A 24540-nucleotide genomic window follows, 5' to 3' on the forward strand; every position below is an offset into this window, starting at 1 on the left:
AGTTGTATCAAACCAGAACCTGGTTATGTGAATTTGTTTGCATGACATTAAACTGCAAGGACGAGTTTTCGAATCCCATTGAACCGAATCGTTTGTCCTGAAGGTTATTTGCTTTATCGCGTGACTCCATCCTCCGCATGGACTTTGCATCCAAAAGTTGTTGCGAAGAAATCTGCAACAATCGACACCGATGAAATGGAACGATACTTTTGCAAAGGGGACTCACCATTGCTTTCACCATAGGTCGGGACTGTGGCGATAGTTTGATTGTTTTTGCGTCTGAGCATGCATAGCTCTGCAATTATGACATAAAAATGCGTATTTGTTGCCATAACAAACCCAGCGACTCTTACTATTGGAGATGATTGTTCCGATACGAAAACAGGTGACGCAATACTGATGGAGAATAAAAGTAAATAAAAAAATATCACAAAGTACATGTTTTTACCTTTCAGAAGGGTTGATTGGGCGAAATGTTTCCGCCTGCAAATTTGTAAAAAAAAATATTACAGTCGTTTTCCTGTCCATGTCTGTACCCAATACCTCGGATGGTGATGGCGTGAAGTCCTGTGGTTGACGTAATATTTGATCAACGTATTGTGAAACTTTTCCTTGTACTTTTGCCTTCTCCACTGCAGTAAGCGCCCGGCCATGGTAAACAATTTCTACAACCAAGTAATGAGCTCTTTTCTGGATATCAGGAAATAAAATTCAAATTACCACATAATAAACAACTGTTTGTAAAGGTATTTGGCAGCATGCTTCGCACGACTCGCAAGTATAAATCTTGTCGAAGTGGCCTTTTATGTCACTATCACCAAATTGAAAGATTCTGAACATCATTATGACGAAATGGCAATTTGGTATAAACTCATATATTGTAACTATATATAGTTTGCATGTTTTTGTGTGCAAACTTTACCATAAAATTACCGGTTGATTTGGGTGCAAATTGGAACTTTCACTGCTTTTTGTTCGTGATTTGCGACGTCGTTTGACTCGGGGTTTAGGTACTGGCCTGTGGATGAAACAACTTCAAACTCTTTGTTTAATTTTGTTTAACACTTTTTTTACTTATCAGTGTTGTTTGGGAGTGGCGAAGATGTAAGAATATTATTTTGAGAAATGTTATTTACAATCGTGGTAGAAGTTGGGGGTTGAAACATATTTTGAGGTTGAGTAGGTATTTCCTGTGGATAAACACATTAGCTGCGATCATCACAATCGAGATTAAATGTTACCACTTTTGTCGTCATTTCATGTTGATTGGGAGTCTGTTGTTTTGCAGTTGTTTTGTTACCTTCAGAAATTTGTGTTTTGTTTTCATTGGTTGGAATAAAAACCTTTTCGTCGTCGGATCGTTCAGGGCTTCTTTCAATAAATCCCTTTTTTTTAGCTGTAGGACTGCGAGGGTTTGTCACGTGTTCTTTGGCTGCCCAATTACTGCCTGACAAGTCAGATTCAGAATTGGAAACATCAGGAACTAATTTCTTCTTTGTTTTCTTTTTAAATATCTTTGATAAGAATTGAAGGAATCGATTTTTCTTCTTTCTTGTTTTTTGGATTTCGCCGAAGCTGCCAGAGTCTGATATATCCAAATTTTCAAAGCTCAAATCGTCTTCAAAACTTTCCCTTTCCAGAGCGGCCATACTTGTTATAATCACATTTATCGCGATTGTTTACTCTCCCAATAGTTATAAATGATAATGTTCATTTACAAGTCCGGGTTTTTAACGTCATAGTTTGCATTATCATATGGCTTGTTACATCACAAATCAATCTGAATGAAACGAGAGATTGGTTGTCAAATGTGGTGAAAAATACGTTAACCTTGGTAAAGAAAATTCACAAATAACTTCCAAGTTTATTTCAAGTATTTACATTTGGGTTAAACACGAATTACTTAAAAATGATTCTGCTACAAAGTATCAAGTGAATACACAAGAAATTAAGTTCACATTAGTAATGGTGCAAGTTTTTCCTATGTTTATATTGCAACCACAGTGACATTGCAGTAATTGCACAATAATTATGACAGCTTAGCAGCGTAAACCACACTCCTTGTGAATAAGCATTTTAACAGGTTTGTACAATCAAAACTTAACAATTTATTGTGAAAAACCCTTTACAACATCAAAAAAACAAAATAACAAATAATAACTGTTTCTTTACAGTAAAGCAAATTATTAACATATCAACAAATCTAGTTTTGAAGATGTTTTCATGAGTACAAAAATCCAATAAAGACAGTAGACAATTGGTAACAATGAGCTTTGTTTCATCACTTATTCATCTTTTTTCAGACTTGAACTAACAACTTCAGCTGCAGCATCAGCCACCATATCTTTTCCTAAACATGATTGGAGAAATTTGTCCTTTCATAAATCAACAATGGACGACAACAAAATGGTTTACTAGCAATAAAAAGCAAAATTAAAAGTCATTTTACAGTGACCTATTTCAAATGGCATTGTAACAGATAGAACTCTCAAAATGTGTATAGGAATCTCCAAACAGTATTATGGGCCACAAAGACTTGGTTTTTGATGTAAGAGAGTTATTTAAGAGAAAACCTAAGTCATTTGTCTTTCGCCTACAGTTCGGCTTCTTCTGTATCACTTAAAGTGATCACTTATTATCATATAACGTACAGTAAACTAAGGTATAGGACCATAATGCGATGATAGAGCACAACTCACCATCTTTAGTAGCTTTATCAACAATTTCCCTTGCACCAGCACCAACCTTGTCCAACATACTATCTATTTTATTCTCATTCCGTAGAATAAATGGCCGGATGGTTTTTTTGTACAACATGGCCGAACCGTTCCATGACACAGGAGCCATACACCACAGAAGAAAGACACACTAAAAACATTTGCATTGGTCACATCAAGTCTGGTCTTGGTATCTCTAAAAATATGTAAGTTATGTTTACAGACTAAAAATACTAAAAAGAATTAAGTGACATAAAATTACAATTATTTTATTGAACAAAACTAAGAGGACAAAGGATATTAATGAGTATCTTTTATAAAATTCCAAAAATGGTGTTTTAACAAATATTCAATGGCAAATAAATATTTGGAAAACCCATCGATATTCTTGTAGAAGCAAGGCATTAGAAAATACTATTAGTTAGTTAAGCCAGGCACCGAGCAATGTTTTGAACTGGTTGCATGATGCAAATCACGTACAGGATGCATATGCACAACATTGTAATAGGGTGCTGCTTAATATCAACAAACACTATGTGCTGAGAGGAAACACAAAACAAATATATGAAAGGTTGGCTGAAGGATAAAACCTTCAAAACCTAAACCAACGCATGAATACCAAACTTTTGACATTTACCGTTTAATAAATAGATTACTGAATGTTAATACAAGGTCAGTTGTGTCTGGCAACAAGATAGATTGTGTGTGTTGCATTAACAGATTGGTTGAAAACCAAACATACATTTAAATCAATCTGGTAGTTGTAAAAAACTTGTAAGAATGTAGAGGTCCAAGTAGTGCAACTTGTGACAACCCACAGTATGTCTGGTCTATTTGCCAGGTGACAACAATTCCTCATTATGGTTTAGTACCAAACTATGTTTTAGCTCCCAGAGACAAGCAACAGTAAGACCCAGTGTGGGCAAACAACTGCTTTGGAAATCAACTGCACACCAACCAAACTGTGGGTATTCACAAATTGCACTGATATGAAGTTGAAACAGTGTACATTCTCTGCAGCTCAGCGATCATGACTTGCTTATCAGTGGAAAATCGCTTTCAAACCTTTCCAAGGAAGTAGAATGGAAACCATGAAAGGAGAATATCACTGAAAAACTCGACCACGCTAAAAGTTGCAAAGACAACCCAGTACATCAGCCACTCGGTGTCATCATCCTTGTTTTGGGATTCAATTGCTTTCACCCTGCACCGTCCAAACACAATGTTAAACAATAGTTGTAAGATAGCAAAATGTTAAACGTTATTTGAAGAACTAGACCAGCTATACTAGTGCATGCACACTCAAACACATGCATGGGAAGCGGTGTTAAGTTGGAAATGAAATTGTGATGGAAAAGACATGCAAATATATCACGAAGAATTATCAATTCAAGGCAGTCAAAACCACCTGATAAAATAAATAAATTTTTATATATATATACCAGACGTAGAAGTACTTACGATTTGTAAGCGGGATAAGCAAATCCAACTATATTGCATATTAATGCAGCCATGTATCCAGAGGCAAGCCACAAACCAAGAAAGCCTGCCACACCTGAACAAGTGAAAAGGAATGCATGCAATGAAAAGTTCTCATAAAAATACAAACATACTCTTGTTTTGCATTCAGGCTACAAAGAATTTAAGATCAACTGGCACAGAAACCATTTTATTTCAAACAGTGCAAATTTACACAGGGTATGTCTCACCAGGGTTTAAATCAGCATCAGTTTTTGGTAAATTTATCGATGAGGAAAGACAAACAGGCAAAAATGGAGTGATACAAGAGTGTAATAGTGATTCAGGCTGTGCAGCCATCATTATAGCTTTCTACAGCACTGTTAAGTAATGACAGGAATTTTGAGATTCATCAACAAAAACAAAGCAAAAAGGTTTGGAGTTGTCGTGCAAACAACTACAATTTCATGCAAGCTGAGTAGCACATGCACTGATGCAACTCACGAAATATAGGCTGGATACACGAAGCCTATCAAGTTGCACAACAAGTCGTTGGCATATCCAATCACCAGATAAAGAGACAAAAATGTCATAAATGCTGTCAAATATGTTGTCATAGTTAGACATGATATTTTGACAACGTATAAAACCAGGGACAAAAAACAAAAAAATCTTGACACACCCCAACAAGTGTCTATATATACATATATATATTACATTTACATATATTACATATATATAAATATATATATAACTATATATATACACTTATGCGTCGATTCGTAGCTCCTAGAGAAGGCCAGCCTATAACCTGCAAAATACCCAGGTTAGGCGGCCTAACCCTGGATTCGGAAAGTCTCTGTCTTTCTTCAAGCTGATATACGTGCAATGCCAACCATTATCTCACATCTTGCTATAGTTAAATGCTCGCTTTGTGTTTCACTGTTTAAGTTTGTGGCATGCATTTGTCTAATCGTCACGGATTGAAACAGTTTATTCATTATAGTGATGTATCGAAGCTTCAGATTCCGGATTTCATTTGCTGACTCAGTGATAATTTTCAATACTATGAAAAATGATAGTATTTAGCGCATCTTTTCTGCATATCACACAATCTCACAAACTGCGCCAAAACTAACGAGGAATAAACGACGACTTATGAATGTTCAGTGACAAAACATTCTCGTAATGTTAGTATTGCCAAATACTGTCGCTGAAGACACACATTTTAAAGAACAAAAGAGTTTGTAGTGCTTGATAGTATTATTGTTTTGCTCACGCCCAGGACAAGATCGGTAATACATTTGGAAACTACCAACGACAGCCAAGACAACCTTAAAACCGAAACACGAATAGGTTTTAGACAATCTGACGATTACGTATTTTTTTAGACGAATTTTAGCCAAACCGAATTTGGACAATTCAGTTCATCACTCAAAAGCACTAAGTAAATTGACTTGGCACTATAAACTTGGACCAGCCAAATATGAATTCGTCTCTTAACCTTTGGGCTGTGTAATGATTTTACTTGGCCTAACCTGGAAACTTTAAAATCGATGCCTATGTATATACATATATATGATATACTTTCTTATTTCAAACATGCATTTATTCAGCTTATGCAAATATACTTATACTTTTTGCAAGAAAGTAGAACAATGTTTTCGCTATGCCAAGATCTTTCCAATTTTAATTTACAAAATTACCCTTTCATTAAATGAAACACAGCTATGCATATCTGTTCGTAGGCACATGGCATATAAACCACAGTAAACTGCACAATATAGCTAACTTCTGGGGACTAATGTAATTATTTCCTTCCTTACTTAAACATATGCTGTCAGTATAATACCAAACCCATGCACTTCACTGCTTAAAACTGATTCAGAAAATAAAATGTTTTAAGATCTTTTCAACTGTTTACATTTAGGACAAAACGAGCTAAATTGAACAAGAAATATAAATAAAGTATTACCATAAAGTGTTTGCTTATGTTGCAGCTGCTTCTTCAATCCTGATTGTTCAAGATAATGTGTAAGACGTTGGATTAAAGTGTTGAGCTGCTCAGTATGTTCTGCCATTTCAATTAAACAGTGCCACACTACAAATGCTTTAACAAAACCAGACAGCTTCCTTGCTTCTCTGTAGTAAACATAACTGTAACTACTGTAATTAGTATAAAGACTGAAGCTTTTATTACATGCTAAAACAACCAGCACCTTACTGCTCATGGCTAAAAAAAATATATGTGAGTATGAAGAAATAATGTTTGAACAGATTGTAAATTGTCTGCCTCCCATACATGCGTCTGCTCTAACAAACAGAAATGTTTTGAACTTTGCTTCTAAAACGAAACATTTCAAGTTTGAAAATGTTTACTTTAAACCTGAAAAGTAAATTTAGACTTCAGGTAAATTTTAGTTTGCATAAAAGCAAAAATAAGTTCCTTGCAGTTGGAATCTTACCTATAACAAGGTATCGTTTCTTTACATTGGTCTTTTTTTCTATGGTATCAAGATAGTCTGTGACAACATTCTTCTCTGTCAATGCTTGATCCAATTTTTCTAGAAGAACTTTTGGAGAAAATGCAGCCATTTCTTGAATATTTTTTGATGGAATTAAAGTAACAAGTGGTTGGAATATGTTACAACTTAACCTAACCAAATAGAACAACATATTACAGTGAATAACTAAAATCACATTTCAAAAAAACAAGATCCTGCCAATCATGTCCTTGCATGAAACATTACTGCGTTTAAAAAAAACACAAATTTGAAGCCTGTTTAGCTACTTGTCTTGTTGTCAAGCATTATTTAGCGCTGTATGACGGCATATTAAAATTGATTCATCTCCTCTGCAAAAACTGTCTTGCTTTCACCAACGTTATTTTGGCTTCAGTTCCTAGTTATTTAATATTAGGGCACGGGTAATGTACAGTAACATACGCCCCGAGGATACATTCGACAGCAACCAAAAATTATATCTTCACTTACCAAACTTCAGTGACAGAAGCACTTTCTTCACGCAAGAATAAAAAAACGTGTAGACTGTTTACCCAAGCCATGACGTCAGTTTTGTAAGTAACCTTTGTACCCTGCGTTTGAATCAAGATTTCTAATATTACGGAAACAAAACAACTCAGTTTTCTGTCCCATAAAATTTCTGTCCCCAAAACATCTCAGTTTTCTGTCCCATATAAATCCCATGAAAAAAATACTCCCTGGTAGTGTTGACATTTTGTGCGATGTATGACATCACAGTCACTCTGTATTCACAATTGTTAAACAACAAATGAACCAAAAGTAACAAGAATAGTAGACATGTTTCTAAAAGTCATTTGCTGAAACTCAAATGCAAAGATGGGCAATTTTATGTATTACCAACTTCAGCCAGAAGCAATTAGCTATCACAGACAGAAAGATTACAACGCTCTTGGGGAGCGCAAAACTGATGTTGTGAAGGATGAAAACGAAATAGATTTACTCCACAGAACCTACTGCGCCGACATATTCTCTCAGAGGAAACATATTAACGAGAAACGAAAGCTTTTGACTGACGTTTCCGACGATGCTTACGCAAAGCGATTTCCACAATGGGAATCGGAGGACATCGGAGATTTTAAGGTACAATTCGAGATCTTCGATTTAAATCGCGATGGTTTGATTGATTACAAGGAGATGAACATGGTGCTGGATGAATTTGGGGAAGTTAGCAACGAAGAGGACAGATTCAAGTATTTCAAAGAAATTGATCTAGACGGGTCCAATACCGTCGATTTTGAAGAATTTCTGTTGGTTTTAAATAAATTGCAACAAGCTTCGGCGCAAGGGAAAGCAGGTGGATCTATTGGCAACATTATTTCGAAAGGAGCTCACCAAGTCAAAAATCTTCGAAGAATGTCTGTCTACAAGCAATTAACAAACGGGTTGTTTTGATACTGTTGGCGACTATTTCTTTGTTTGTTGTTTGGGTTCGTTTTACCTTCTGCATAGTTTAAATATACTCACGAAAAATACGGAAGTGGTTGATAAAGGAAAGTTTCAAAATGTAAATGCGTGCTTTTAAATCAACAACGCAAAAATATATCTACAACGCACAAATATGTTCCAAAAATTGAAAAATGATATATATATGAAACAACATCATGGTGGATATAGGCCTATGAAGTTTATGATTAAATATGTGTGAAATAATCTGTCCCAAACAAACACTTTTCTCCTCAACGCAAACTCTATTTTCAGTGGCTTTGGCAAAAAGGTCATTTATTCTGCTTTGTTCATGACCCAAATCTTTACATTTAGCATAGAATGGTTCTCTGGCAAAATCATTTTTAATTCCCAAAGTAATTGTGGATATACTGTGTTTTGCCCCTGGAAGTAACACCAAGGGAGGTTAGATTTTTCAACCAGACAACAACAGGGCAGTACATTTATAATTAAAAAATTGCACACCTAATAATGAGCATATGTATGCCAGATCCAAAGCCCAAACATTTCTTTAACACTGTGTTTATGAACTGCACAATTGATGTTATCATCTGATTACATCAATCAAAAAGAACATTAATCTCATCTTGTTATCAGCAATTAGTCTTTCATTAATAAATTACCTGTATGACGAGCCATTTGCAAGCAAGCAATGCCACAATCCCAATCAGAAACTTGTTTTTTGTGGCAAACTTTTTAAAACAAGACCATCACAAGGTTTGTGTTCAAAGACTACCTGAGTGTTTTTCCTATTGTTTGGTTTCTGGTTGGGATTCATAATTCAACAAACAAAAAAAATAAATAAAAATTTAATAAATTCTTTGTAAAAAAGGCTCATCAAAAACTGCATTGACAAAACAAAATGTTTTAGGAAGATATCATGTGTTCAGACAATAATCACATTTAAAAATTTGTTTCCACTAATCTGAGCATATTCACCATCATTCAGTAATTTGCAACTCAACAGTCATCTTTTCCACTACTTGCCACAACGGAAAGCATTTCTGAAACTTTTCATAATCTATCTTCACCCCACAAATTGTAATGGCATTTTTTGTAATTTTCTTGATTTGTTCATTATCAAGAGCAGGTGAAAGCAGGAGATGGTAAAACCTGTATAATTCAATTCCACCAATGTGACCAAATCTCCTTACATCCAACAAATCAAACAAGGTTTCAAGCTTTTCCTTTGGAGGACAAACAGTTGAAAGTTTGCTGAATAAACTCACAAAATCTCTGGGGTAAAGAATTCCACTCCTCCCACCTAATTTTTCAGCATACATATAAGCAAGTTTGTGCTGATGTAGTTCAGGAATTAGGTTGATGTCTTTTACTGGAACTCCAAGAGTTTCATCTTTTGACCTGCTTGGGTCAAGTTTTGAATAACGCCTTTGTATTTCTTCAAGATATTTTTGTTGTAATTTTGTTTGTTCCAAAATTTCTTGCTGTTCTTCTTCTGTAAAATAAGAAGCTCCTTGGCCCTGAAAAAACATAAATTAGTTCAAAGATTTTAGTTACAGTTTTAAGCAGATTCAAAAATTTTGTTACTGTATTCCTAATATTTATAATACACTTACCATGTTAACAGGCTGATTTGACTTGGTTACCTACAAGCCTAATTGCTCTTTTAAACTTCCTCATTTCATAGCAAATTAACAAACAGAAAACTAAAATAGGTTAATACAATATGGGTTATGCACAACTTAAAAAAAACTCAATGCCATGCATGGTTGAATAATGGTATTTAAACATATGTAAAAACTGCACATTCACAAAGAAAGATTTTTAAAACTAGTTTTTTCATTCACAAAGCTTTGATTCAAAATACAATAGCATCCACACACCCCATATCACATATATGAGAGGATAACACCCGATTTGCATATATATATAGAGAGGTATTTATATACTGTTGTGTGAATAAAATAATATAAAAAACACAAATGCATTAAATCCACTTTCGTAAGTCACTGTTCAATAATTTTCCCCAAATAATATTAAAAGGATGAACATATTTGGTTGATTGATTGTGATCGGTGACTAGAGATTTACCCTCATTCGCCCATTTAAAAATACTTCCCTCTAAATTATAAAGTTTAACTTGTTCCGAAGGAGTTTGGTACAAGGAAAGAAGCTCGTTAATGAGTTCACTTGATCTGTAACCCAATGAGCAATAAGCAACAACATACAAACAAGATCCTTCAGGCCTTCTGCCAAGTATTTCTTGAATGTCTTTGTTGACTTTCATCACATTCTCTTGAATTGGTTTGTCAGAATCAATAAACAGTGAGTTTTCAATGTGACTTATCTTAAACTCATCTTGACTTCGAACATCCAACAGTAAGAGCTTTTTATTCTCAACTTGTGCATTTTGTGAGAAAAATAGTTTGTGTAAGTCATCTGTAGACATTTGCGGTACTGATGAAAACCTCTGATTAACTCCAGCTAAGGTAAATCTCATTCCAAAGCTTGTATTTATCGGCTGGGACTCCATTGACTTGTGCTTGGCCGTCAACCTATCTCTGTTTTGCAGAAATATCTTCGTAACAACAGCTACCAGTTTCACAGTAAACAGAAACTACATTGGGGAGGGGGGTTTCCCCATTATGACAAAAAAGATATTTGATTTGTAGAAAATGGGTGCTTCTAAAATGTGCTCGTGCAACTATGTGCCGCTATATGGAGCTATGTGCAACTATGTGCAACTATGTGGAGCTATGTGGAGCTATGTGCAACTATGTGAAGCTATGTGCAACTATGTGTCGCTATGTGCAACTATGTGCCGCTATGTTTAGCTACGTGGAGCTATGTGCAACTATGTGGAGCTATGTGCAACTATGTGAAGCTATGTGCAACTATGTGTCGCTATGTGCAACTATGTGTAGCTATGTGTCGCTATGTGCAACTACGTGGAGCTATGTGCAACTATGTGGAGCTATGTGTCGCTATGTGGAGCTATGTGTCGCTATGTGCAACTACGTGGAGCTATGTGTAACTATGTGTAGCTACGTGGAGCTATGTGCAACTACGTGGAGCTATGTGCAACTATGTGGAGCTATGTGTAACTATGTGGAGCTATGTGTCGCTATGTGCAACTATGTGTCGCTATGTGATCGACCCAAACCATCTGCAACTTATTATCCAAAATAACCATTAGGCGTAAAGTATTGGAATTATGTCAAAGTAACGTTATATGCCTTGGTTATGGTATGTCTTCCAATGCGTTTATAAACCGCCTTTTACCAAGGTTACTCAATTGCCAATTAGCCCCATACACCTTTCCTTGCAAAATAGCTTGCAAACACTAGTAATGAAACAAATTTTTGTTCGTGATGTAACCAAAGAATACACAACTGTTGCAACGATGACACAATAACAATACTAAGGGGAACAATACAAGACAATGCCAAAATAAAGACTACTGTTCATTAACAAAACTAGGCAAATATACGTTGAAGTAACAACATATACACCTGGTCTATATTGCATAAAACAGGGGTCGCCAAACACTTTTTACCAAGCGCCGCACACATGCGAGTATAAGGACGATCGGAGGGCGGACAACTGTTCATAACTGTTTTCTTGTATACAGGGAAACTTAATAGCAATAATTCCAATTTCATACAGTGTCAGAAAATCAGAATCTATAAACAAGATATCCAAAATGTAAAATGCAGTGACGTATAGAGTAAAACCAAGATTTAACGTGCAGTATTCAATTATATTTCTTGTTTTGGGCGTCCAAGCTTTGCGGGCCTTGATGACCTATGGTACATAGCTCCACATACTTGCACATAGCTTCACAAAGTTGCACATAGCTCCACGTAGCTTCACGTAGCGACACATAGCTTCACGTAGCGACACATAGCTTCACATAGTTGCACATAGCGACACATAGCTTCACACAGTTCCACATAGTTGCACATAGTTCCACATAGTTGCACATAGCGACACATAGCTCCACATAGTTGCACATAGCGCCACATTGCTCCACATAGTTCCACATAGTTCCACATAGTTCCACATAGTTGCACATAGCGACACATAGCTCCACATAGTTGCACATAGCGCCACATTGCTCCACATAGTTCCACATAGTTGCACATAGTTGCACATAGCTCCACATAGTTGCACATAGCGCCACATTGCTCCACATAGTTCCACATAGTTGCACATAGTTGCACATAGCTCCACATAGTTGCACATAGCGCCACATTGCTCCATATTGCTCCACATAGTTCCACATAGTTGCACATAGTTCCACATAGTTGCACATAGTTGCACATAGCGCCACATGGCTCCACATAGCTCCACATAGTTGCACATAGTTCCACATAGTTGCACGAGCACATTTTAGAAGGACCGGTAGAGAATAAACACAAATAAGTATTATGTCTTTGTGACGAAACGAAGAGAAAAAACGCATTTTCAATGATATCGTTTGCGCGATTTTTCTTACAATTATAGAAACCTTTGGAGGGATTTATTTCACGGAAATTAAATCCACGATTTTACTTAAAACTGAGCTGGGAATGAAAATGCCTGTGAAGCAGAAGAACAAAAATGAAACACCTACAAAAAGCATGGAACGGCCACCTGTAATAATCTTTTTTTGAAAGGTTTAATTGAAATTCTATCACGTACCACAGGTTGCAATACCCTGTGGTAGAAACTACATAAAAAATGTTTTGCCATACTACGTCTGGTTGGAAGATACTGCTTTGGACTCGCAATCTTAGTTTTCTGATCAAATTAGCCCTTGTGATGTTGCGTTTTTGGACTTACCGGTTGGCCCAAAAAAAGCAAATTGGAAAATTTGCACTGTTCGATCGTTTCCAAATACACGCCATCATGTAATCCACGTGCGGTCATTGTTGCTGTTAATTCGCACACACTTGGGAGGAGAAAGACCAACAATTCGAGGGCACCCAGTCGTGTAGCGATAAAGCACAATCTTCATGGAAACATTGAAATTATTTCCATTTTGAAACAAAACGTATTACGTAAAGAGGTAAAGTTATCTGTGGCTAAACTTTTTGTTGTTGGCTATATAGACTGTGTAACGGAAAAATATATCTGTTATTCTGTTAAACCTAATACGAAGTTGTGCCAAAATTGGTTCAGCTGATGGTTAAAAAGTAGAAAGTGCATCCAAGAAACTTGGGAAAATGCGTTCGGAAGATATTCAAATTAAAGTGCTACTTGGACCCCTTCACGCTTTTCAGCTACAAGAACCCCAATATTAGTTTAGATTGTGGGCTTTGGCTGCAACGTAAGTCCTACGTTTGAAACTGTGTGTATTACTTAAGCACTTTTCAGAACATCTTCAAACCACCGATGACTTTTGAGGTCAACCACCTACATTGTTACAAAACAATACTTACTGTTACGCGTCAAGCCGTTATACAGGGAAAAAAATAGGAAGACTCGATTATGATGTAACAAGCGTGATTTTAAACAGTTGTAACTTTGTACGAATATTGCCAAAATAAATAAGGGTTTAAAGAGAGAAACCCCAAAACCCAATGGAATTACATCCGACATTGCAAAATACAAGTTGATCCTGTATAGAATTTGAGAATGTCGAACAGCAAAACAATCCTGTTGAAATGACTTGATTCTGTCTGGACTTGTGTAGGGAAACTTTCTTGAAAGTCAGCGAGGCACGTATTAGTATTACGTAGAATAACGACCTGTAAACATCGCGGTGTTCGTACGGAGGCTTTACTACCGATGTGACCGAACAGTTGGTTCGTCACACAGACTCAACCCTTTGTTAGGTCACAGTGTGTTGATACATATGTAATAAAGAGCTTTGTTAGGGGGAGAGGGGGTTACGGTGGATTTAGCTAACGTTCAAACCGACACTTATTGAAAGTCGAGAAATCGGAATAAACCTGCTGTGGGTTTACACTCTGAAACTTAATAGAAATAATGTAGACATAGTTTGTTTAGCAGAGGAGTTACCCTGGTACAGTGAGTACTAGAGTTGTTTACTTTCCACCAACCCATGACAATGTTCTGCGGTTCGAGGTTTGTTGTTACAAGATTGTATGATCTTTATCTTGTCTCGTATCCTCCAAATGTAACATACTTTCCCCGAATAAGCAGATATGCGTAACAAGTATGTAACATAGTCTACAGAAGGTTGTGTTTAAGCAAATTAAAGCCGCGATTATTTGTTTCAGAATTTGCGATATGACGTCGACGCACATAATGTTTATCACAGGACGGGGGTGTGTTGTATAATTTGGAAACATAAGTTATTTCCAGGCGTGTATCTGGACTGGAATGGTTTATTTCTTGTCTGTACTTTTTACCTCAATCGAACGCCAATGCAAAAATATATTTGAATCCACTTTGCAGCTGACAGGTAGGAATAAATTATGTCTAATGAGGCAACAGAAATATCGGATGAGCAGATCGCTGAATATAAAAAACATTTTAAAACCTTCGACTACCGCCACGAGGGTGCAGTACTGCGCGATGACGTAGGAAGTTTGTTGAGGGCGTGTGGACAAGTTCCAACTGAGGGGTGGATTAAGGAAAGGCTTAAAGTAAGTCCTCAATCACCTCGAAGTGATATAATTTTGGTTGCGGAACAACCTGACCGGTATTGAATTCCTCTTGTAGGACTTTGTACACTGTAGCGCTTCAACTCAACGTTTATGTTCACAGGTCGCTGATCCTGAAAATAAAGGTTTTGTGGAGTGGGAAGGATTCATAAAAATCATAAAACAAGCATCGGTTCAGGGGAATCCCGATGACGAATTGCTTGAGGCATTCAGAAGATTCGACAAAGGCCTTACAGGCGTCATCCAATCCTCGGAACTACGTCATGTTATGACGTCACTCGGTGACATATTAACGGAAGAAGAAGTAGATGAGTTGATTCGCGATGCAGATCCAATGAGCGAAGGGAAAATAAATTACGAATCGCTCGTGCGTACTCTGATATATGGTCCCAACTAAAAGGTCGCCTCCTTTATAATTCTGTTGGTGAAACATGTTTTGTGTCTTTTTCTGTTAAATATGTAGATTTGAATGTAACTTTATTTCCTCGATTCTGTCAAATAATTTTAATCAATCGACGGCTAATACGTAGAGGGACAGACAAGTTATTACCTTTATTTGTGAGCAAGTTTTAATATTAGCAACCGTCTTTTCGTTGCTTCGAAAATTAAAACGTTGTCACATTTCAAGAACACGTCGTTCTAATTTTCAAGCTCCCTTGCTACGATGTTATCATTACGGAATAGAAGATGGCGGCGTTCACATAAATCATGAATTGCGACGTCATAGAAGGCATCGCGCGACTAATTCTAATGCTCTCTTCTCCTTTTTAATGAAAGGAGTTGCTCTGTTTGAATTGCATTGTTATGATTGTTGATAATAGAACGTCGCAGAGATTCGCTCAACCAAGGAAACGTTTCAAGTTTTGTTCATTGGTAAAATGCATCCACCGAAAACGTTGCAGTTATTTGTGACGGAGCAAGCTTATTATATTAAAGGCAGACAATAAAAACAGTTTATGTTTATAGTGTTTTCAAAAAAATCGTAACGATTGCAACAAATGCGAGCAGTTAACAAGTAAACCTTATGCAATAAGCAGATATTTTGGTAATATATAGAAAGCAAGTCATTGCGGGAAAGGACATTTCTGCAATGAAATCTTATCAGAATGACTCCAGGAAAACTGCAGTGCTTTGGATATTTTTATAAACAAAGAAACCAAAGTGGTCTGGATGATAAACCGAGAGAGTAAGTTAAAATTCAATGTTTCCATATTAAATAATTTAATTATAACTGTTCGCAAGGTGGCAACAGGGAGCATTTACATGCCAAAATTGTGAAGAAACTTTTATGTATGTGACGTCACTTCATCAACATCAGGTGAACAAAATTTAGGGATCAAAAAAATAATTTTCTTTAATTTTGTGGAGTTGAAAGTGTTACCGAATTACTTGTTTCCACATCCAATAACTTTAACGATATTTTCAAAGATTGATGGACATTGTCGTTCTAATACACAACAATTTACGGAGATCGACGAGACAGGTAAACTTTAATAAAACCTTAATAAAGAAACACACAGCGCCAACGCGAGTTCGTATTAGAAAGTCCAACAAAACTTTTCAAATGTGGTTTTGTGCTGGTTGTGGTTTTGAATGTTTTGGTTTGGACAGAGACGAGTGACACGGGACGTCTATAATTACAACAAGGTTTAATGCTTCCACAATGTGACGGGACTTCCTCCCAGCTATATCTCCATATCACCTCGTGTTAGATACAAGCGTTGACACACTGCGCACATTGGTGGGTCCAATCAATGCTGTTTGTGTGACCGCAAGTAACAAGTCATTATGAGTGGTGACACATGCCAGGATATCCCAGGATCCCAGACTCCATCAGGTGTTTGCTGGTCAACAACTAATCAAGTTTGAAACGAGGCCAGCACAATTGTTCGGCTCAAGCAACAAAAGTATTTACCGAGTTCAAGCAAGTGCAGATTTGTGATAAGATCGAAAACAATTTAATGCGGTCAAGACTGGGATAGCCTGCGGACAGTAACAAGTGCAAGCATCAGTTTGTAGTTGGCCTAAGTTGTGGATAAGTTATAAGCTTGTTCAGCTACGTTTTCGTGAGTTCATATTGTGAAGGAGTTAACGAATAGAAAAACATGTTGTTAATATTAAAGAAATTATTGGATATATCAAAGAAAGGAAAGTTTATTTAATGAAGTTAGTTTGCTTTCGTCATATTTTGCGCGACACAATGACGTATGTTGTGAACATTTGGATAATAATCGATTTTCTTTAACAAAACCCTTAAACGGAAAACAGAAATTGTGAAAATTCGTCTCATAAACAGATTTGGAAAGTGAAGCAAACGTTTTTCTTCCCACAGCAGCTGATAACCGGTCGTTTACTTGCAACGAATGCGGGAAAAAGTTTAGCTTGGTTGAAAACCTGACCAGACACAAGATGATTCACAACGATTCGCGACCTTTTAAGTGTAACCACTGTGGAAAAAGTTTCAGGCTATCCCAACATTTAAAGGAGCACGTCAGAATCCACACAGGTGAGACGAGTTTCATCACACAAATGTATTCCCACATAAAACGTCACAAATTTTCGCTTTAACCAGTCACGTGATAACGTTTCGCCTACGGGAATCAACTCGTTTGACCGACCACGTATATTAGTGACGTCATAATCGAATTGGTCTGGTACATTTAACAGCGCTCGCTTATAATCTTTGTGGGACTAGATCTAAATTGTTTGTGATGTACGTCGGTGTTTCAGGTAAACTTGTACAAGTAAATTGTATTTGTGACGTAACAATATTTTATGCAGGAGAGAAGCCGTACAAGTGCAACGTTTGTGGTCATGCGTTCTGTCAGATATCAAACCTTAAATCCCATCAGAGGACACACAGCAAGGTGAAAGCATTCAAGTGTGACGAATGCGGAAAAGAATTTAGAAGATCGTTTACACTCAAACAACACAAGGTGGCGCACCTGAGACACCAAATTCTGCCACTAGAGGAGCCACTACGACCCTCCTTTGCAAATCATGACACGGTAAATAAAGTTAACATCGGTCAATACGCCCGACCCGCATAACAAGTAGGAATCCTGATTCATGCCCGGAATATCGTGGGTTCAAATCTCGGTGTGGTTGGAAAAATCTAAACTTAAACTGGCGCTATTTTCAGAAAGTCAATTCTATTGCACCACCTAACGGATGCGAATTAAAGAGGTTGTCTGTAGCACCACCTAACAGATGCGAATTAAAGAGGTTGTCTGTAGCACCACCCAACGGATGCAAATCAAGGAGGTAACCATAGATTATAATTTCTTATATCTTCCAGTTTTCAACCAATTATATTTTCAGTGTTGACATTGTTCGAGAATCGGCAGCGCCGGTAAACTTTTCAATTTGTGATTTGTCGACAAGAATGAGCGAAACAAAATCCTCGTCTACATGGGAAAAATTCATGCCAACTTACCGCCCTCCAGCGGTCGAAGGCATTGATTCAGAACAACAAGCTCTGTGGCCGGAGATGCAAGAAATAGCCAAACTTGCCAAAAGCCCCACTGATCACATTGTGACTCCACAAAACTTCAACAGCAGTGTTTGTGACATCACAAATAATAATAACCGTCCCACCAAATCTAAACGGGAAACTTCATTCTTCGTGGAGCAAATAATCGGTAGGCGCGACTCTACTGGTTCGGATCAAAGTGTGGAGGCGACTAGTTCCGATGACGCAACTGGGGGAAATGACGTAACAGAGCCTCGCACAGGTAATTGTTCGCAAACAATTATCGGACTTGGTCGTAATAAATTTCTTTTCCAGGATTTAGTTGGAAAAGGCACCTGTGCCAGGAGTGGGGAAGTCCCCAATCCCACAAGCAGCCCAGATCTTGGCACAATGACGTAATAGAATGGGGGCCGTGGGGTCACGTGATTCCTATGGTTGAATGGAAGCCAGTTATCACTGGGTGGCGCAGTTTATTGGACGGGCGTGTTTACTCGCCTCACAGAAGTTCCGCCATTTGAAGCGTGTTTCACTGTCGCTAGGTGGCGCCATTTTTTATTTACGTGATAAAAACGAGACACCGTGCAGACCCGGATATCCGGGATAAAAACGATTACATTGGTCTGTGTTTGGATGGAAAGGCAACACGATTATTACAAAACAATAGAAGCGCAGTGAACCAAATCCAGACATGGAATATTGGGTTGACAGGTTTGGTCTTAAACAATGCATGATTGCCAAATCCTCCAGACAAGAAACAACAAGTTGTCTTCATTGGAAATATTTTTGTTGTTATTTCTTGGCACCTTTTCGTTTGCTGCCCATGTGATACAGAATAATGGTTTTCCTAGAAGTTGCATCGCAAATACAAAAAAAATATTGCTACTGCCATTGTAAATGTTGAACACGATTCCTGTGGAGAATGTTCCGTACATCATTGCAAAACCTGAAGTTTACCAAACAAGTTAGCTCTGGCATTGATAACTAATCCCAAAATAATTTATAAAACATGCTGTTGGACCTTACCTTAATGCATCCAACATTGGCAGAACATTTAAAAGAGCTGTATCGAAAGGGTCAGCAAACCACGACCGGATTGGAACCGCATTTTCTGCACCAACAAATTTTAATTGAAAATCTTAAAATTCTACAAAGTTAAATTCAATTTACCTGGGAAACCCTTGTATGCTCCTGGTGAATTGTCTAAAATAATTATGCTTGACAAATCAGCATGAACAAATGACAAATCTTTGGTAAAACTACCAGTGTCCACTTTACAATGCTGAAACATAAAAAAATATTAAGTAAAATCTGTTATTTTGTCACAAAATTTTAAATTTATGTTTTAAAGCATGATTTAGTTATTATAGCCACCTGTCTATAATATCTTCGTTTCAACATTCCTTTGTTTTTGTCGAGTCTGTCGCAAACTGCTGATCCATATATTTCCATAGATGCCGTAAAAACAACCAATTCATACCACTGGGAGACCTACATAGAAATCATATATATATACACCCAGTAGTCACAACAAAAATGCAGTTTGATTTTTCTTACAACACTGAGGAAAAAATCCACATGAGGGCGCTTGTGTACAAAAAATTTTACAGGGTGTCGATCGATGACGACCTGCGACAAAGAGGGGGGTAGCTCAGTATAATATCTGTTTAATTATCATTAACTGATTGTGTATAGCAATGAAATATATTGTTACCTTCAAAACGAAGTCAGGGGGTGTGTCAGGTTTCACAGTTGGGCGAATAATTCCTCCGCTATCATGTCGCGAATGAATTAAAGTTTCGTCAAGATCAAGAACAAGGACTTTCTTCTTAAGATTTCCTAAAAAGTTAAACCATTGTAATCGCTTTGTTGGGGTTTTAATATATAAGTTAAACCATATTTGCAAACAAGCTACAAACTAAAAAAATTTTTAACAAAACCAAATATTTAGGAACAATTTTCTTCCAATACAAACTAAATTTCAATTCATACCCAGTCTGAGTCTTGATATTGGGGTAACAGGCATTAACTCATATCTGATCGTCTGATGCGCAATCAACTGCAAGAAAGTGAGAACAAAATATTTGCAAACTATGTAGTTAAGTTATTTCTACATTAATCAACGAAAGAACCATTCTTCAATAAGCCATAATACAAAAATATTGTTAATTGGTAAATCAATAACTCTTAATTACCTTTCTAACATTTTTTCGAAAGAAATAAACAAGAAAACTCCATGTGGCAGACCAGAAATTCCAAAACGCTTTTGGAAACATTGATTCATTTGTTGAAGAAAGAAGAAAATGTCTTGCTTCTACTTGAGTCATAAAAATACAACAATGTGCCCAAATATTCACAGATCCCAGTTGTACAAACCTTGTTGGAATAAATAACTTGCAAACGTTGATAATTGCTGAAAAATTATTCCTGTTTTCAGAAAAAATGTCTTTTTATGCAATGTAGAAACCTATCGGAGGACAATTTTTAGGCTACATTTAGAAACAAACTCCACCAACTTTAACTTATGCCGTCAATTTAGGGCTAGGCATGATATAACACAGACAAAATCATGTATTGTAACTTTACCAGTAAAAAACAACTTCAAACTTTCAAAACAAAAACAGTCATAACCGCTATATTGATAAATTACACCAATTTTCTGCAAACTGTTGAAAAAAGGAAACAACTTTATTGACAGTGTGTTTACCGGATCTTCGCCCGGCGTCTTTTGAGATGTAATAACTTAGATAACCATATTAAACCTAAACGTAATTTATGTAGGCAAATTTATTCGCTAAAATTTACTAAATTTACCAAAAGTTTAAAAACGAAATGTCGCGGAACTTCTACGCTGTGCTTGCCGTGGAAGTGTAATGTAGATACGCATCAAAAACCCACTCAAGCGTAAAAAATGGGTGCGAACACTGATTTCTATTAAACATCAAACCACTGGTCTGTACATTTAACAGAGATAAGTAGGTCGACGACCAGAACGCCCAACTTTATTTCTCTGTAAAAAAAGTATTTTACAGCTGTTTTATTTATTGAATCGTTGTGTGCTTTATGCCATTTCGATTTTTAAATCCCTTACCCTAACCCTTTCATTTACATATTTCTTTTACGCTTGGAAAAACAAAATAAGAAATAGCTTTTACACAAACTTGGGAGTAAAAGTGTATTTAAACAACATTGAGGACAAAATATCAGCACCGGCACGTAAGCAAATAAATATGATGATTTCTGTTGCATGCACCAAATCCAATGATCGCACAAAGAAGTTACATTTTCTTGAAACTCTTCACATAGTTTCCCGCTTACTGTAAAGACAAATTCACACAAAAACCACCGAATATTGAAAACACTAAAAGTTGTAAGCTTGGTTAACTTACCGGACATGGTTTGCAGTAATCCCAAGAGTCAGCAGTCTGACACCACGGACCCCACGTCCCAGGTGCGCATTCGTAATATTCTACGTTATTGTCATCCATAAACGGAAACTCACAATCTCCACTTTTTGTGCAAACTCGCTCTGTTGTTTGATAATATTTTAGAGGTTTTGTGCAGTTTACTCATCGATATCATCAAGTTTGAAACAAAATGCTGCGTTTAACTTACCGATATTCTTTTTAGCTACTTCGGTTGCAGTTGGTTTAATTGTTGTTGTTTTTCTGGTTGTAGCTGTGCTGGTGGTTGGTGTCGGTGCTTCAGTTGTTGTTGTTGTTTTTCTAGTTGTAGCTGTAGTGGTTGTTGGTGTCGGTGCTTCAGTTGTTGTTGTTTTTGTGGTTGTAGCTGTGCTGGTAGTTGGTGACGTGGCTTTAATCGTTGTTGTTTTTCTGATTGTAGCTGTGGGGATTGTTGGTGTCGATGCTTCAGTTGTTGTTGTTTTTCTGGTTGTAGCTGTAGTGGTTGTTGGTGTCGGTGCTTCAGTTGTTGTTGTTTTTGTGGTTGTAGCTGTGCTGGTAGTTGGTGACGTGGCTTCAATCGTTGTTGTTTTTCTGATTGTAGCTGTGGTTGTTGGTTTCGTTATTTGCGTTATTGTAAACTTTGTTTTTGTAGACATGTTTGGTGATGACTTTGTTGTTGCTGGTTTCAATACTTTGTGGATGTTTGCGTTTCCAGTCCCAGATGTTTTTGTACGTGGCGAAGTTGTTGCAGAAGTGTCTGTATAAATGTACCATTGTATCATAATGTCACCAAACATGCATTGTTTAAAATTCTTACCGTAACGGGTTCCGCCAGGTGGCGAACGAGCCCTGACAAATGTCCACGGTTCGGAATCAACGGGACAAGTAGAAAAGTCGTATGCTGCCATCTTGTGGCTGGAATCATTCCTTAAAACTGTTAAATAATTTTAAGGTAAAGATTCCTGATGAACAATCGTAAACACAAACCTTCCATGTTGGATGATCGTAGATGATAATCCAAGGAAGAACATTCAATCGCACCAAAGTCTTTCAAAACATCAATTTCAGATCTGCGGAAAATTTATCACGACTTGAATCAGGGTTGTTATGCTTTTAGCAAACTATACAAAATGAAGTTGTTTTATATTTTTAGTTATGTCGAATTTACGGGTGTGTATAGCGTTGGTTGGCGTAATATTTCATCAACGTGGTTTCCCATGCTGCCCGGCCCCTTTTTCGTCTAACTGGTTATCGCATTTTATTAAGAACTGATCGTTATCAGGCAACCAAACTCTAACCTCTGATTGGTTGATGCAAGTCTCGCAACCTCCTTGTTGAAGCGTCTGAGGTCAGAATTCATGTCGCAAGTGCAATGCCATGAGTTATTCGCCAACTTCACACTTTTGAAGTTCCTGCTGTACTTCAGCCAATCAGATTTAAACTCGCGGACTCTGTTTCCGCTCAAATCAATCGCGCGAAGGTCGTGGAGATTCGCGAACGCGTCGCGGTCAATGACGTTTATTCCCGAAAATCGCAGATCAAGTTGTTGAAGTTGATTGGTCGATTTGAAAAATGTATTCCGTGTGATTCGGCCGATTCTTGGATTTCCCGCCAAACGGAGTTTGCGAAGATTCTCTAAATTAGCCACAGATAATGAGCTTTGTGACGTCAAAAGGTTTTGACAAATGCTTAGTTCGCGAAGAGAAGTTGGAAGAATATCGGCATGAATTCGAGTTAGTTTGTTCGAGTTGATTCTGAGTACGAGAAGATTTTTTAAATAAGTTAAATCTTCGACGTTGATTATCAGGTTGTTGCCTATAGTTAATTTAACCAATGCGACAGGGAGGTTGCGCGGGAAATGTTGAATCTTGTTTCTTCTGAGGATTAAACGCTGCAGGTTCGGATTGTTTTGGAAAGCATCGGTGGGAATGTATGAGATTTGGTTTCCCCCAAGATTAAGCGCGCTCAATTTACGTAGATTTTTGATTTCTGAAGGGAAAGATTTGAATGAGTTGTGGTGAAGATCCAATCTGTAAGTGAAAAGAATCAAGCTTTTAACATAAACGCGATTTAATACGTTTTCCTCGTGTCTGCTTAATTGAAGGTTGTTGAATTTTATCAAAAACTTTTTCACAACTTCCATAGGTCAACGTGACTAAACATCTTACTTACTGTGTGACATGTTGGTTGTATTTAAAGGCCCCATGTTGAATAGCTCCCAACAATCTGTTGTTTATAATTCGAACTTTTTTTAAGTTTGGAAGATTAGTCAGGTCATTGTCTCTGATAATCAACAAATCCTTTTGCCTAAGAATAAACAATTGAAAAGTTCAAATCCCTAAGAAAACAATATTAAAAATTTAAAATTCGGGTTAAACCACAAACTGTTTCCTTACTTTGCAACAAACAAACTTCTCACAGTAGCGCCCTCTTGTGTGGTCAAGTTAGCCGTGGGAATGTTTTGGAGACAATCCTCTTCCGCACACGTGACTTCACCTCTTCTCCCACAACGACACAACGAAGGACACGATCGATCCGGAGCAGCACGGCTGGACAAACTAGATGCCACCGCCCCGGATATTACCAAGCAAGTAACAAACAGATAACTAAACATCCTGGTTTTGAGTCTGCATAAAAGTAAAACGCAAAATTCTCAGCAAGTGACGTAAACACCGTCATGAATATTTTATTAGAGAGAAGGAGACGTAATTTCTTGAATAAATCTAAGGTCTTGGTCTCAACTTTCCTTCCACGCGCAACAATTCTGCTCCATATTTCGTCTCTTGGAACCACTTTTTCCCATTCAAGTACCTCAAATATAACGATTATGAATCATAACCACAATTTGTTGACTAATGAAGTAAAATAAGATTTTGCAACAAAGCACATTGTTTACTTTGAATCGCGGATTGTACTGTTACGCCCGAGTCA

General features: G+C 37.1%; 9 protein-coding genes across 11 annotated transcripts; 3 read left to right on the forward strand and 6 right to left on the reverse strand.

The window, feature by feature from the left end:
* Nucleotides 1-234: 234 nt before the first annotated feature.
* Nucleotides 235-1649, reverse strand: LOC145894599 (uncharacterized). Its single transcript, XM_082983217.1, has 6 exons — nucleotides 1242-1649; nucleotides 1075-1190; nucleotides 934-1018; nucleotides 544-690; nucleotides 449-483; nucleotides 235-295 (listed from the first exon to the last, which is right to left on the reverse strand). Exons 1-6 carry the CDS (start codon nucleotides 1647-1649, stop codon nucleotides 235-237), a joined length of 852 nt encoding a protein of 283 aa, XP_082839343.1.
* A 203-nt stretch (nucleotides 1650-1852) lies between these two features.
* On the reverse strand, nucleotides 1853-6909 carry LOC145893826 (receptor expression-enhancing protein 5-like). 2 transcript variants are annotated; one of them, XM_082982188.1, is made up of 5 exons: nucleotides 6641-6909; nucleotides 4179-4272; nucleotides 3783-3921; nucleotides 2700-2868; nucleotides 1853-2350 (listed from the first exon to the last, which is right to left on the reverse strand). In XM_082982188.1, the coding sequence occupies exons 1-5, from the start codon at nucleotides 6849-6851 to the stop codon at nucleotides 2286-2288; spliced, it is 678 nt and encodes a 225-aa protein (XP_082838314.1). In that variant the 5' UTR covers nucleotides 6852-6909; the 3' UTR covers nucleotides 1853-2285. The 2 variants fall into 2 exon arrangements, with proteins under 2 accessions (XP_082838314.1, XP_082838313.1); XM_082982187.1 differs by lacking the exon at nucleotides 4179-4272 and adding an exon at nucleotides 4680-4773 and having other exon boundaries at nucleotides 6641-6852.
* Nucleotides 6910-7464: 555 nt separating this feature from the next.
* On the forward strand, nucleotides 7465-8177 carry LOC145893819 (uncharacterized). Its single transcript, XM_082982178.1, has one exon. The coding sequence runs from the start codon at nucleotides 7535-7537 to the stop codon at nucleotides 8108-8110; it is 576 nt and encodes a 191-aa protein (XP_082838304.1). The 5' UTR covers nucleotides 7465-7534; the 3' UTR covers nucleotides 8111-8177.
* A 779-nt stretch (nucleotides 8178-8956) lies between these two features.
* LOC145893822 (uncharacterized) lies at nucleotides 8957-9830 on the reverse strand. The gene is made up of 2 exons (XM_082982181.1): nucleotides 9739-9830; nucleotides 8957-9642 (listed from the first exon to the last, which is right to left on the reverse strand). The coding sequence occupies exons 1-2, from the start codon at nucleotides 9739-9741 to the stop codon at nucleotides 9103-9105; spliced, it is 543 nt and encodes a 180-aa protein (XP_082838307.1). The 5' UTR covers nucleotides 9742-9830; the 3' UTR covers nucleotides 8957-9102.
* Nucleotides 9831-10081: 251 nt separating this feature from the next.
* On the reverse strand, nucleotides 10082-10727 carry LOC145893820 (uncharacterized). The gene has a single exon (XM_082982180.1). It carries the CDS (start codon nucleotides 10653-10655, stop codon nucleotides 10110-10112), a length of 546 nt encoding a protein of 181 aa, XP_082838306.1. The 5' UTR covers nucleotides 10656-10727; the 3' UTR covers nucleotides 10082-10109.
* Nucleotides 10728-14112: 3385 nt separating this feature from the next.
* On the forward strand, nucleotides 14113-15472 carry LOC145893823 (uncharacterized). Its single transcript, XM_082982182.1, has 3 exons — nucleotides 14113-14194; nucleotides 14350-14718; nucleotides 14840-15472. Exons 2-3 carry the CDS (start codon nucleotides 14548-14550, stop codon nucleotides 15131-15133), a joined length of 465 nt encoding a protein of 154 aa, XP_082838308.1. The 5' UTR covers nucleotides 14113-14194; nucleotides 14350-14547; the 3' UTR covers nucleotides 15134-15472.
* A 1601-nt stretch (nucleotides 15473-17073) lies between these two features.
* On the forward strand, nucleotides 17074-18726 carry LOC145893915 (uncharacterized). Of its 2 annotated transcripts, none has more exons than XM_082982315.1 (5): nucleotides 17074-17242; nucleotides 17518-17744; nucleotides 17879-18000; nucleotides 18058-18470; nucleotides 18524-18726. In XM_082982315.1, exons 1-5 carry the CDS (start codon nucleotides 17146-17148, stop codon nucleotides 18724-18726), a joined length of 1062 nt encoding a protein of 353 aa, XP_082838441.1. In that variant the 5' UTR covers nucleotides 17074-17145. The 2 variants fall into 2 exon arrangements, with proteins under 2 accessions (XP_082838441.1, XP_082838442.1); XM_082982316.1 differs by lacking the exon at nucleotides 17074-17242 and adding an exon at nucleotides 17441-17466.
* Nucleotides 18727-18752: 26 nt separating this feature from the next.
* On the reverse strand, nucleotides 18753-21043 carry LOC145893916 (CTD nuclear envelope phosphatase 1A-like). Its single transcript, XM_082982317.1, has 8 exons — nucleotides 20401-21043; nucleotides 20198-20264; nucleotides 19920-20044; nucleotides 19763-19834; nucleotides 19580-19696; nucleotides 19376-19487; nucleotides 19232-19316; nucleotides 18753-19151 (listed from the first exon to the last, which is right to left on the reverse strand). Exons 1-8 carry the CDS (start codon nucleotides 20530-20532, stop codon nucleotides 19088-19090), a joined length of 774 nt encoding a protein of 257 aa, XP_082838443.1. The 5' UTR covers nucleotides 20533-21043; the 3' UTR covers nucleotides 18753-19087.
* A 331-nt stretch (nucleotides 21044-21374) lies between these two features.
* On the reverse strand, nucleotides 21375-24230 carry LOC145894731 (uncharacterized). Its single transcript, XM_082983378.1, has 8 exons — nucleotides 24006-24230; nucleotides 23782-23916; nucleotides 22908-23639; nucleotides 22597-22679; nucleotides 22427-22543; nucleotides 21821-22366; nucleotides 21595-21734; nucleotides 21375-21522 (listed from the first exon to the last, which is right to left on the reverse strand). Exons 1-8 carry the CDS (start codon nucleotides 24221-24223, stop codon nucleotides 21520-21522), a joined length of 1974 nt encoding a protein of 657 aa, XP_082839504.1. The 5' UTR covers nucleotides 24224-24230; the 3' UTR covers nucleotides 21375-21519.
* Nucleotides 24231-24540: the final 310 nt, after the last annotated feature.

This window comes from Ascidia mentula, chromosome 3, assembly GCF_947561715.1.
Source record: "Ascidia mentula chromosome 3, kaAscMent1.1, whole genome shotgun sequence".
NCBI classification, from domain to species: domain Eukaryota; kingdom Metazoa; phylum Chordata; class Ascidiacea; order Phlebobranchia; family Ascidiidae; genus Ascidia; species Ascidia mentula.